Raw genomic sequence first — 12,674 nt, forward strand, 5'->3', positions numbered from 1 at the left:
GATTACGGGTGCCCACCAGCATGCCTGGCTAATTTTTGTATTTTTAGTAGAGACGGGGTTTCCCGGTGTTGGCTGGGCTCGTCTTGAATTCCTGGCTTCAAGTGATCCACCTGCCTTGGCCTCCCAAAGTGCTAGGATTATAGGCATTAGCCACCGCACCTGGCCATTTATATGTAACTATATATAATTTAAGTAATGAGTTACATGTATTTCTGACCCTGTTTCCTATCCAGCTCTTCCATATCCATCCACTCTCAACCCTCCTTTCCTTGTTCTCAGATGGAATTGTGTAAGGCAGATTGAGTCAAATTGGACTCATTTACTATTCTTTGTTAGGTCATTACCATATATCACCTAAACCTGCACTGAAGAATATAGTAGCCGGTAGGGACATGCGGCTATCGAGTACTTGTAATGTGGCCAGTGTGAATTGAGATGTTCTGTAAATGTAAAATATACACCGGATTTCAAAGACTTGGTTAAAAAAGAATATCAGTAATTTTAAAATATTGATTGTTGAAATTTTCATATACTAGGTTAAATAAAATATATTATTAAGATTAATTTTGGCCAGGTGTGATGGTTCATGCCTTTTATCCCAGCCCTTCAGGAGACTGAGGCAGGCAGATCACTTGAGCTCAGGAATTCAAGACCAGCCTGGGCAACATGGCAAAACCCTGTCTTTACAAAGAATTTACAAATTAGCCATGTGTAATAAAGCTCACCTGTAGTCCCTGCTACTCAGGAGGTTGAGGCAGGAGAATCACTTGAGCCTGGAAGTTCAAGGCTGCCATGAGCCATGTTTGTGCCACTGTACTCCAGCCTGGGTGACAAAGTGAGACCCTATCTCAAAAAAAAACAAAACAAAACAAAAAAAAACTAATTTTACCTGTTTATTTTGACTTTTATTAATGTGGCTACTAGAAAATTTAAAATTACATTTGAGCTCAAATTTGTGGCTTGCATTATATTTCGACTGGACAGTGTTAAACTGTGCTGCCACTCCATAGCTCTTATCTTCATTCTGGCTCTACTTTCTGTGCTATCACAAGTTGATGCCGTTTACCTAACCTCTTCCCTGCTCATTATCACTAGCACTCTACTTGACTTTGTCTGCGTACCTTCTGAGACAAAATGAGCTCTTTTGCCATGAGTTCTGCAAATGAAGAAATACAGTTGTGGTGGCAGAGAACCGATGAGCAGAGCCATAAGTGCAGAAATACTAATAGTACAAAGGATGAGATTGGTGGAAAAATAAAGCCATCACAAAATTGTAATGCCTCTGTTTTACAGATGAGGAAACCGATGTTTAGAGGGGTTAATGTGCTGTCTCCCTCTGGGCACTTTCTATGATTTAAAGAATGCTGAAAGCTCATGTACTCAAAAATATATCCCTCTTACCCCTCTATCATCCCAAAGTATTTTTGGTGTTTGAAATTTCCTCTACTTGTGTTTTTCTTTCTTTTCTTTTCTTTTTTTCCTGAGACTGAGTCTTGCTCTTTTGCCCAGGCTGGAGTACAATGGTGCGATCTTGGCTCACTGCAACCTCCGCCTCCCAGGCTCAAGCAGTTCTCCTGCCTCAGCCACCTAAGCAGCTGGGATTATAGGCGCCCCCCCACCACACCCAGCTAATTTTTGTTTTTTTTTTTTTTTAGTAGTGATGAGGTTTCACTATGTGGGCCAGGCTGGTCTTGAACTGCTGACCTTGTAATCCACCCACCTTGCCCTCTCAAAGTGCTGGGACTACAGGCGTAAGTCACACACCCAGCCCTTTTCTTGCCTTTTTTAATCCAGCAAAATTTTTTTCTTTTTTTTGAGATGGAATTTCACTCTTGTCACCCAGGCTAGAGTGCAATGGCCCAATCTTGGCTCACTGCAACCTCCGCCTCCCGGGTTCAAGCGATTATCTCACCTCAGCCTCCCAAGTAGCTGGGATTACAAGTGCCTGCCACCACACCCAGCTAATTTTTGTATTTTTAGTAGAGATGGGGTTTCTTTTTTTTTTTTTTTTTTTTTTTTTTTTTTTTTTGAGACGGAGTCTCGCTCTGTCGCCCGGGCTGGAGTGCAGTGGCCGGATCTCAGCTCACTGCAAGCTCCGCCTCCCGGGTTTACGCCATTCTCCTGCCTCAGCCTCCCAAGTAACTGGGACTACAGGCGCCCGCCATCTCGCCCGGCTAGTTTTTTTTTGTATTTTTTAGTAGAGACGGGGTTTCACCGTGTTCGCCAGGATGGTCTCGATCTCCTGACCTCGTGATCCACCCGTCTCGGCCTCCCAAAGTGCTGGGATTACAGGCTTGAGCCACCGCGCCCGGCCGAGATGGGGTTTCATCATCTTGGCCAGGCTGGTTTGAAACTCCTGGCCTCAGGTGATCCGCCCGCCTTGGCCTCCCAAAGTGCTGGGATTATAGGCGTGAGCCACCGCGCCCAGCAATCCAGTAAATATTTACTGAGTATGTACTGTGAGCTAGTTATTTGGAGGTGTCAACATGTAGTTAATGTGGCTGCATAAGTGTACTTTAACCACGAAAATGTCAGCATGGTATTTTTCTTGGAAAGAGTAATAAAAGAAATAGTTAACACATCTTGGTGTGTTAAATTTATCTAACTCTTAGCTAGCAAAGCCCTGAGGAAGCAGAACATAGGATAGATAACTTTAATAAGGAAAAAGAAAAATTAGTGGGGAAATAGCTAGACCTGGTATAGCTAAAGAGGTTTGGGAATCACTGGTGAGAGGACTTAGCTATTAGTGACAGTGTAAAAGTAATATTTTAATGGGATATGGGGGAGAAGTGAACAAGAACGGTGTAGGCAAATAAATTCTGAAGGCTCTGCCTCACCAAAAGTAAACTTTACTCAGGGTCAATCGTGCCAGAACAAATTGTTTAATTTTCTAAGCTATTTAGATGTTCTCCTGTTGAGATTACTCCATTTCTCTGGAGAAAAAAAGATGTTTTTTAGTTAAAAAGCAAACACTAGTAGAGGGATTGTAAGAGAAACTAATAATTGCTTTCCTAGTGCCTAGCTGAAGTACCCCAAGGAAATGGGAATTTTGATTGGCAAAGATTAAAAGAGTGGTGAATTTCAATCTGGAAATTTCTGTTACTAGAATATGAGAGCAGAGCCAGACATGGACATGGCTTTTTGGAGGGCTTTGGCATAGAGAAAGAAACACTATACCCAGGAAGTGTTAGGAAGAGTAATAAAGTAAGGTAGGGGAAGAGATGGAGGGAGAAGGCAGGAAATGAGCAGGAATATGAAACTCAACATAAACTGGAATGTATATTGTGACTTCAGCCATCTGATATTGTTAGTATGATGATAAGACTGGCATAGTATAAAGTAAGGAAAATAATAGAGATGGTGGCATTGTCTGACTTTGAAAAAATTATTTTATCTGTTGAATATAAATATGCTATAAAGACAGGTCAATGTTGAAGCATTTTAATTTCTCCCAGAGTTGCCTGTATTTCCTTTTTCCAAATGTTCACCTGGTATAAGCTAGTAAACTTATGCCAAACCGTCTCTTCCATTTTTTTGGCCTAAAGTAGCTGTCAAATTTTGGTTTCTTGTTTTCTGTTTATCTAAAATATCCCATTAGTAGCAAGGTTATATTAATTCTTTCCTTGAAGTTTTTTCTGTTTCTGTATACTGATACTTCACAACCTGATTTACCTGCAGACCGTATCATTCTTTGTTCTCTAAATTAGCCTACATATCAGTGTGCTTTTCCTAAAGCATCAATTTCATCCTTCACTTCTCTACTTAATATAGTATAAAGATCCGTGTGATCTTTTACAGTCAGCCAAACTTATCAGCATATTATTTAGGATTTTCTAAAATCTGTTCAAGTTTACTCATTCAACCGTGTTTGCCACTACTTTACAATATAAATCTTTTGTATTAAATCTTCTTATAAGTTGTCCATGTGACATGATCTTTCTTATATGTGTTTTCTCCATTCATTCTTCCCCTCAAAAGATGCTTTTTCTCCCATTGCCTTTCCAAGTTTTGCTCATTTTTCTGCATCCAGTTTAGCTTTATTTATTTATTTATTTTTTTAAACGATTAGCCAGGTGTGGTGGTACATGCCTGTAGTCCCCGCTACTCAGGAAGCTGAGGTGGGAGGATCACCTGAGCCTAGGGAGGTTAAGATTGCAGCAAGTTGTGATCACGCCACTGCACTCCAGCCTGGGCAACAGAGTAAGACTCCGTCTCAAAAAAAAAAAGTCTTCTAAAATGTGCAGTCTCAGTTACGTCACTAAGTCTAGATCTCACAAAAAATCAGTTAACTAGTTGTCTGGAAGGATAGAGACAGATTAACCAGTTGACAAGATTTTAAAAAAATAAAATTTGTTTTTGTTTTTGAGACAGAGTCTGGCTCCATCACCCAGGCTGGAGTACAATGGCGCGATCTTGGCTCACTGCAACCTCCACTTCCTGGGTTCAAGCAATTCTCCTGCCTCAGCCTCCTGAGTAGTTGGGACTACAGGTGCACAACACCACGCCTGGCTAATTTTTGTATTTTTAGTAGAAACAGGGTTTCACCATATTGGCCAGGCTGGTCTTGAACTCCTAACCTCAAGTGATCCACCCTCCTTGGCCTCCCAAAGCACTGGGATTATAGGCATGAGCCACCATGCCCAGCCCAGTTTAGCTTTTACAGTTCAATAAGAAAAGATAAGCCAGGCACAATGGCTCATGCCTGTGATCCCAACACTTTGGGATGCTGCAACATGGCGAAACCCCATCTCTTAAAAAAAAAAAAGAAAAAAAAATTATATAGGTAGATAATTCAAAGGAAAAAAGTATGTACATACAGTTAATACATAATTTGAAAGATAATACATAGATTTAAAAGTATTAAAATTGTGATCCATATTTTTAGAAGGTTCTACATATATTAAAAAGTTGCCACATATACCAAAAGGTTATACATATATTTAAAAGGTGATACCAAATAAAAACTCATATATAAAAATACCATCTTTTTAAATGAAAAAAAAAAAAAATTTTTTTTTGGGACAGAGTCTCACTCAGTTGCCCAGGCTGGAGCACAGTGGCGCGATCTCAGCTCACTGCAACCTCCGCCTCTCAGGTTCAAGCGATTCTCCTGCCTCAGCCTCCCAAGTAGCTGGGATTACAGGTGCCCGCCACCACGCCCGGCTAATTTTTGTATTTTTAGTAGAGTTGGGGTTTCCCCATGTTGGCCAGGCTGAACTCCTGACCTCAGGTGATCCACCCACCTCAGCCTCCCAAAGTGCTGGGATTACAGGCATGAGCCACCCAAACCGGCCAGATGCTAAATTTTTTTTTTTTTACTTCTCAGGGTTGCAAACATTTAGAAGACTGATAATACCCATTGTTGGTGAGGTAATCAGAAATAGTTATATTGTTGACAGCAATGAAATTTGGTACAACCTTTCGGACCTTTATACATAGTAACGTGGAATGCTGCTGAAATATATTATAAAATGGAAGTAAAAAGTTCAAAAGCACTATAGTATATACATTGAAAAAATATTTGAGGTGATAGGAAAAGTTAACATTGATTCTCTCTGGGTAGGATTGGTGAGTCAACTTTATATGTTAGCTATAACTACAGTGTTTTAACATTTATAATTAAGATCTATTACTTTTGTAATCAGAAAAAAAAAGTTTTTAAAAGGCAATTTTACAATTCTTTTTTTTACAGGAGATTACATGCTTGATGCAAAGCCAAAAGAAATTTCAGAAATTCAACGTTTAAATTATGAACAGGTAATAAACACAATTTTTGTTAAAGTATATAAAGTATATAATTTGAAAGTTTAAATATATACATTGGTCTCTATTAGTAGCTGGCAGCATTTTTCTATAAAGGATTAGATAGTAAACACTTTAGACTTTGCAGGCCACATGTGGTCAGTCTCTATTACATATTCTTTGTTTTCTTTTTTTATACCTCTTTAAAAATATAAAATCCATTTTTAGCTCACAGCCAGATTTTTTCCTTTTTTTCTCTTTTTTTTTTTTCCTTTTTCTTCTCATTTTTTTCCTCAATATTTTTCCTTTTTTTTCTCATTCCATGACGGATCAAACCTAGTGTTTTTCTTGAAAAACTGACTTCCAGGTGAATTTGTCATTGATGTATCTTTCCTAGTTTTATTTATATTTTGTAATTAAGTTATGTTCAGGAGAGAGTTGAACAAATGATGTATATGGAATGTCATTAGGGCAAGTTTTGCTATTTGATAGTTTCAGTATCCACATTCCTTGACATGTTCTTTAGAGATCCTGTTCTGCATTGTAGGAGGTATCACTAGGCTCAAAATTGTTGGTGCTGGAAAAAAGCAAGCGGAGTTTTATTTTCGTCAGTATTCTTCCTTGACTTGGCAAAGGCAAGAAGGGATTGGCTTCTTAGAGTGGAAGGAAGCATCAGCCAGGGAAGAAAGAGACACCGTTGGAACCTTCACATTTACTTTCAAAGCAACCATTTTAACATACTTTCACCAGTATCAAATTTGCAAAAAGAAAGCATAACTCATTTCAGTCTTGAAAAATTTCTTGAATTTAATGTTCAGATAATCTAGTCCTATAGAATTTGAAAAATCAACAAGTTGGCTGGGCGTGGTGGCTCACGCCTGTAATCCCAGCACTTTGGGAGGCCCAGGCGGGCAATTCACAAGGTCAGAAGATGGAGACCATCCTTGCCAACACGGTGAAACCCCATCTCTACTAAAAATACAAAAAAAATTAGCTGGGCAGGGTGGTGCGCGCCTGTAGTCCCAGCTACTCGTGAGGCTGAGGCCGCAGAATCACTTGAACTCAGAAGGAGGAGGTTGCAGCAAGCTGGAATCCCGCCACTATACTCCAGCCTGGTGACAGAGCGAGACTCTGTCTCATTAAAAAAAAAAAAAAAAAAAAGAAGAATCAACAACTTACGTTGCATCATATCATAAGATACAAAATCTAGGCCAGATGCTGTGGCTCTGTAATCCCAGCACTTTGGGAGGCCAAGGTGGGTGGGTCACTCTCAAGTGTTTGAGACCAGCTGTCCAACATGGCAAAACCCCATCTCTACTAAAAATACAAAAATTGGCTGGGTGTAACGGCGCGTACCTGTAGTCCCGGCTACTCAGGAGGTTGAGGCATGAGAAATGCTTGAACCAGGGAGGCAGAGATTGCAGTGAGCCGAGATTGCATCACTGCACTCCATCCTGGGGAGCAGAGGGAGATTCTGCCTCAAAAAATAATAATAAGAGGCCGGGGGCGGTGGCTCACGCCTATAATCCCAGCACTTTGGGAGGCCAAGGCAGGCGGATCTCAAGGTCAGGAGATCGAGACCATCCTGGCTAACATGGTGAAACCCCATCTCCACTAAAAAAAAATACAAAAAATTAGCCGGGCATGGTGGCGGGTGCCTGTAGTCCTAGCTACTCGGGAGGCTGAGGCAGGAGAATGGCGTGAACCCGGGAGGCAGAGCTTGCAGTGAGCCGAGATAACACCACTGCACTCCAGCCTGGGCAACAGAGCGAGACTCCTTTTCAAAAAAAAAAAAAAAAAGGAGAAGGAGAAGAAAGGAAATCTACAGCTAAAGCCAAATTTGTATTCTAAGTCATTTAAATTTTATCAGGGGAATTTGTACCTTAAAACAGTGATATTTAAACATTTTTAGCAATAGAAACCTCTTTTCAAATGAAATCTTATCCACCTTCCAGTATATAAAACCAGTACATGATAAGTATAAAGTGGTTCAATTTATATCATGTATTTATGAAATTTATATCATTTCTTACTGAAATCATGAAGCTATTTTGATTAAAAAGTTAAAATTAGGGACTGTGGATGATAGTTGCAGTCTGATATCAACCTCCAAATTCATCTTACTTTCGTTGCCTAATCCTGAGAAAATCTTGATTGAAATGAGAAAATCTTAATTTTCGTGTTTGCAGGCACCAGGCATGGTGGCTCATGCCTGTAATCCCAGCACTTTGGGAGGCCAAGGCAGGCGGATCGCTTGAGCCCAAGAGTGAGACCAGCCTGGGCAACATGGCAAAACCCTATCTCTACAAAAAATACAAAACACTGGCTGGGCATTGTGGCACACGCCCATAGTCCCAGCTACTTGGGAGGCTGAGGTCAGAGGATCCCTTCCAGGAGGCAGAGGTTGCTGTGAGCCAAGATCACACCACTACATTCCAGCCTGGACAACAGAGTGAGACCCTGTTACAAAACAAAAAAAAAAAAAGGAAAGAAAAGAAAACTGTTTGCAGCCAGTCACAGTGGTTCGCAGCTGTAATTCCAGGTACTCAGGAGACTAAGGGAGGAGGATTACTTGAGCCTAAGAGTTCAAGAGCAATCTGGGTGTGATATAGGAAGACTGCATATCAAAAAATTAAGAAAGAAAGAAAAATAAAAATGCTTGCAAATGTTATCAGCATTTGGTTTAAGTCCATCTTGCAGTCTTAGAATACATTCCCATTACACTGATCAGGGTTCTTAAAGAAAGATTGGAAATATTGGCTCAAAGTTGAAACAAAGGATATCTAACAACTGCTTGCATTTCTCATAAACATATCAGGCAAAAAGTACCCTGCTTTTAAAATAAACACTGAAACTCTAAGGTGCTATAACTACATTACCGTTAGTTTTGAAAATAGTGTATGTCAAGCTTATATGGCTGGGCTCAGTCTGAGCTAATGTGTAATGTTCCACAAGTGTGATGTAATAGTGTTCTTTTTTGTATAATTTTACTTGAGCAGACCTCTTCAAATCTAATTTTAGAAAGACCAACACAGAGCTGCAATATTCCCAATTAAAACTCTTTACCAGAAGTTGTAATGTAAGCAAAGAGCCTATTTTTTCCAGTTTTGTCTGATAATATACTGACAGTACAAGAAAACATGATGTGTGTGTGTTCATAACAAATTTTTAATGAGTGCAAATATATTCTTAAAATATATTTTGTATTTAAATTTAGGCCGGGCGCAGTGGCTCATGCCTGTAATCCCAGCACTTTGGGAGGCTGAGGCGGGTGGATCACCTGAGGTCGGGAGTTCGAGACCAGCCTGACCAACATGGAGAAACCCCGTCTCTACTAAAAATACAAAATTAGCTGGATCTGGTGGCACATGCCTATAATCCCAGCTACTAGGGAGGCTAAGGCAGGAGAATTGCTTGAACCTAGGAGGCGGAGGTTGCGGTGAGCCGAGATCGTGCCATTGCACTCCAGCCTGGGCAACAAGAGTGAAACTCTGCCTCAAAAAAAATAAAAAAATAAAAATAAATAAATAAATTTAAAATATTTGACCATGTTAAAATTTCCTTTGAAAAGAGTTCTAAGAAACAGTTTAATCACTGCCTTAAAGTTTCCAGTAGTACTCCCTTCTTGTAAGGCAAGCAACCATAGCTCACATTTGTATTTTATAATATTAAGTATAATTTGGAATTAGGAACAAAGTGGTAAAATACTTACCCAAGAGTTTAAAACCCTTTTAAAATAAGTTTGTTTAATTTATCAGTTGTTGTTTTTTATTAAGACAGAGTCTCGGCCGGGCACGGTGGCACACGCCTGTAATCCCAGCACTTTGGGAGGCTGAGGCGGGGGGATCACAGGTCTGGAGATCGAGACCATCCTGGCTAACAGGTGAAACTTCATCTTTACTAAAAATACAAAAAGTTAGCTGGGCGTGGTGGCATGCGCCTGTGGTCCCAGCTACTTGAGAAGCTGAGACAGAAGAAACCCTTGAACCCAGGAGGTGGAGGTTGCAGTGAGCCAAGATCACGCCACTGCACTCCAGCCTGGGCAACAGAGCGAGACTCCATCTCAAAAAAACAAAGACAGTCTCCCTCTGTTGTACAGGCTGGAGTGCAGTGGCACGATCTCAGCTCAGTACAACTTCTGCCTTTAAGGTTCAAGGGATTCTCATGCCTCAGCCTCCCAATTAGCTGGGATTACAGACGTGCCACCACTCCTGGCTAATTTTTTTGTTTTTAGTATAGATGGCATTTCACCATGTTGGCCTGACTGGTCTCAAACTCCTGGCCTCAAGTGATCTGCCTGCCTGGGATTGTAGGAGTGAGCCACCGTGCCAGCCTTTTTTTTTTTTTTTTGAGGCAGGGTCTGTCACTCTGTCACATGGTCTGGATTGCTGTGGTGCTGTCGTGGCTCACTGCAGCCTCAAACTCCTGGGCTCAAGTGATCTGCTCACCTCAGCCTCCCAAAGTGCTGGGATTACAGGCATGAGCCACTGTGACTGGCCTCTTTCATCAGTTTTAGTAATCTTTATGAAGATATCAAATGGTGTTAACTCAGTTGTTTTAATACTAAATAAGGGGGAATAATTGTAGCAAATATACGAAGGAATAAGCCTGAACCCAGAGCCATTAGAAATCATATTGCCCCTGAAGGAATTTGGGTGGTTGACAACCAAGAATTTACAAAAATAGAGGAAAATCTGGTGATTGTAAAACTATAATTCTTAGATTGCTATTGTTAGTATTTTTTCAGATTCATCATTGCTGTAGATTTAAGAAAAGTTCGAAAACACTTAAGGCAAAAAATGTAAGCTGATTGTTTTTAAGGGTTCAATTTTTGGGAAGGTAGAGAAAATACATTGTTTGGGGGAAACATACATAGTAGGAAGAGATGAAACTGACAAAGGTAAAAGACTGCAATATAACAATGTTATCCTATTATAAATGTATCATTCATGAATTTAAAACATTTGAATGATTCCTGTTTACAGTGTGTACAGTCTGTTAGAAAGGAATTTTATGAATTATTTCATAAAACAGAACTTTGTTTTTGTAACCTAAATTTGTCTTTTTCAAATTTGAAAGAGAATCCTAGTTTTAATATAAGAAGATTTCCTTCATTTTCACCCTTTTTATTATCAAACCCCTCTATAGACTGTAGTCTACTGTTCATATTCTGTGTCTTTAGTATCTTGTACAGTGTCTGATTAGCAGTAAGGATTCAGTAAAAGTGTTAAATTTTATGTATCGGTTTTTCTTTATTCTTTCAAGTGTACTTTCTATACATATGTCCATATTTAATGTGTTAACATGCTTAGAAAAGCATTTAAAAATAGTCTTTATTCCAGATGTATATGACTACATTTATTGAGAAAACTGATGTGGACAGAATGACTCCTTAATTTGACAAACAAGTCTTTGTGATCCAGCCTCTGCCTGTCTCTTAGACTTCATCTCCTACAATTTTTCATTTTTATTTTGTCCCAGCCACACTGGGCCCCATGCTATTTCACGGACACAGTAATAAACTTGTTTTTGCACTGATGTCTACTTTGTCTGGAATGCTCTTTGTCCAGAGCTTCCTAAGACTCAGTGCTCACTGTGGTCTCTATTCTAGTGTCATTTTCAAAGAGGCCTGTCTCCCTCACCTCCCTCTCCTTCTTTCCTCTCCCATTTACATTCCCCACTCCCCTCCCTCCCTCCCTTCCTCCCTTCCTCTCTCTCTCCCTCACTCCCTCCCTCCCTTCCATCCTTCCTTCCTTTTCAGTGCATTCACTGTAAAATTGAGTATGGAAAGTACTGAGAATTTCTATACTGTTCCTCCTAACCCCACACACACAGCTTCCCCCACTATCAACATCCTGCACCAGAGTGGTTCATATATTATTGATAAACCTGCAGTGACACATTATTATCACCAAGAGTCTATAATTTACTCTTTCTTGGTTTTGTATATTCTATGGATTTTGAAAAATGTATAATGATGCGTATCAATCATTACAGTATCATACAGAATAGTCTCACTGTCCTAAAAATTCTCTGTACTCTGCCTATTCACTCCTCCCTTCACTTAATCCTTGGCAACCACCGATCTTTTTTACTGTCTCTATAGTCTTGCCCTTTCCAGAATGTCATTTGGAATTACACAGTATGTAGCCTTTTCAGATTAGCTTGTTTTTTTACTAATATGCATTTAAGTTTTCTCTGTGTCTTTTCATGGCTTGATAGCTCATTTCTGTGTTTTTTAATTGTGTTAGAAACCACACAATATAAAATATATCCTTTTTTTTTTTTTTTTTTTTTTTTGAGGCGGAGTCTTGCTCTGTCGCCCAGGCTGGAGGTGCAGTGGCGCAATCTTGGCTCACTGCAAGCTCTGCCTGCCGGGTTCACACCATTCTCCTGCCTCAGCCTCCTAAGTAGCTGGGACTACAGTTGCCTCCTACCATGCCCAGCTAATTTTTAGTATTTTTAGTAGAGACGAGGTTTCACCGTGTTAGCCAGGATGGTCTCGATCTCCTGACCTCGTGATCCACCCGCCTCAGCCTCCCAAAGTGCTGGGATTACAGGTGTGAGCCACCACACTCGGCCACTTTTTCATCTTTAAAACTGAAACTTGCCAGGCATGGTGGCTTGTGTCTGTAATCCCAGTACTTTGAGAGGATGAGGTGGAGAATCACTTGAGCTAAGAAATTCAAGACCAGCCTGGGTAACATAGTAAGAGCCCATCTCTACAAAATATCAAAAACATTAGCTGGGCATGGTAGCGTGTACCTGTAGCCCCAGCTACATGGGAGGCTGAGGCGGGAGGATCACCTGAGCCCAGGAGTTTGAGGCTGTGGTGAGCCATGATCACACCACTGCACTCTAGCCTGAGCAGCAAAGTGAGACCCTATATCCATCAAACAACTCCCCTTTCCCACTTGCTCCAATCCCCTGGA

General features: G+C 40.4%; 1 protein-coding gene and 1 long non-coding RNA gene across 6 annotated transcripts in view; both read left to right on the forward strand.

Annotated features, from left to right (window-relative positions):
* MINDY2 (MINDY lysine 48 deubiquitinase 2) overlaps window positions 1-12,674 on the forward strand; it is an 84,324-nt gene that overhangs the window by 26,354 nt on the left and 45,296 nt on the right. For 3 of the 5 annotated variants that reach the window (XM_015142373.3, XM_002808450.4, XM_077939497.1), the window contains exon 3: window positions 5,693-5,757. In XM_015142373.3, coding sequence (XP_014997859.2) covers window positions 5,693-5,757 — 65 coding nt within the window. Of the gene's footprint in view, window positions 1-5,692; window positions 5,782-12,674 lie in introns of all 5 variants that reach the window. The other 2 variants (XM_077939496.1, XM_077939495.1) reach the window with 1 other exon arrangement.
* On the forward strand, window positions 8,132-12,022 carry LOC144329894 (uncharacterized). Its single transcript, XR_013395628.1, has 2 exons — window positions 8,132-8,887; window positions 10,227-12,022. It is a non-coding gene; the product is annotated as an uncharacterized LOC144329894 (long non-coding RNA).

Source organism: Macaca mulatta, chromosome 7 (assembly GCF_049350105.2).
Source record: "Macaca mulatta isolate MMU2019108-1 chromosome 7, T2T-MMU8v2.0, whole genome shotgun sequence".
Lineage (NCBI taxonomy): Eukaryota > Metazoa > Chordata > Mammalia > Primates > Cercopithecidae > Macaca > Macaca mulatta.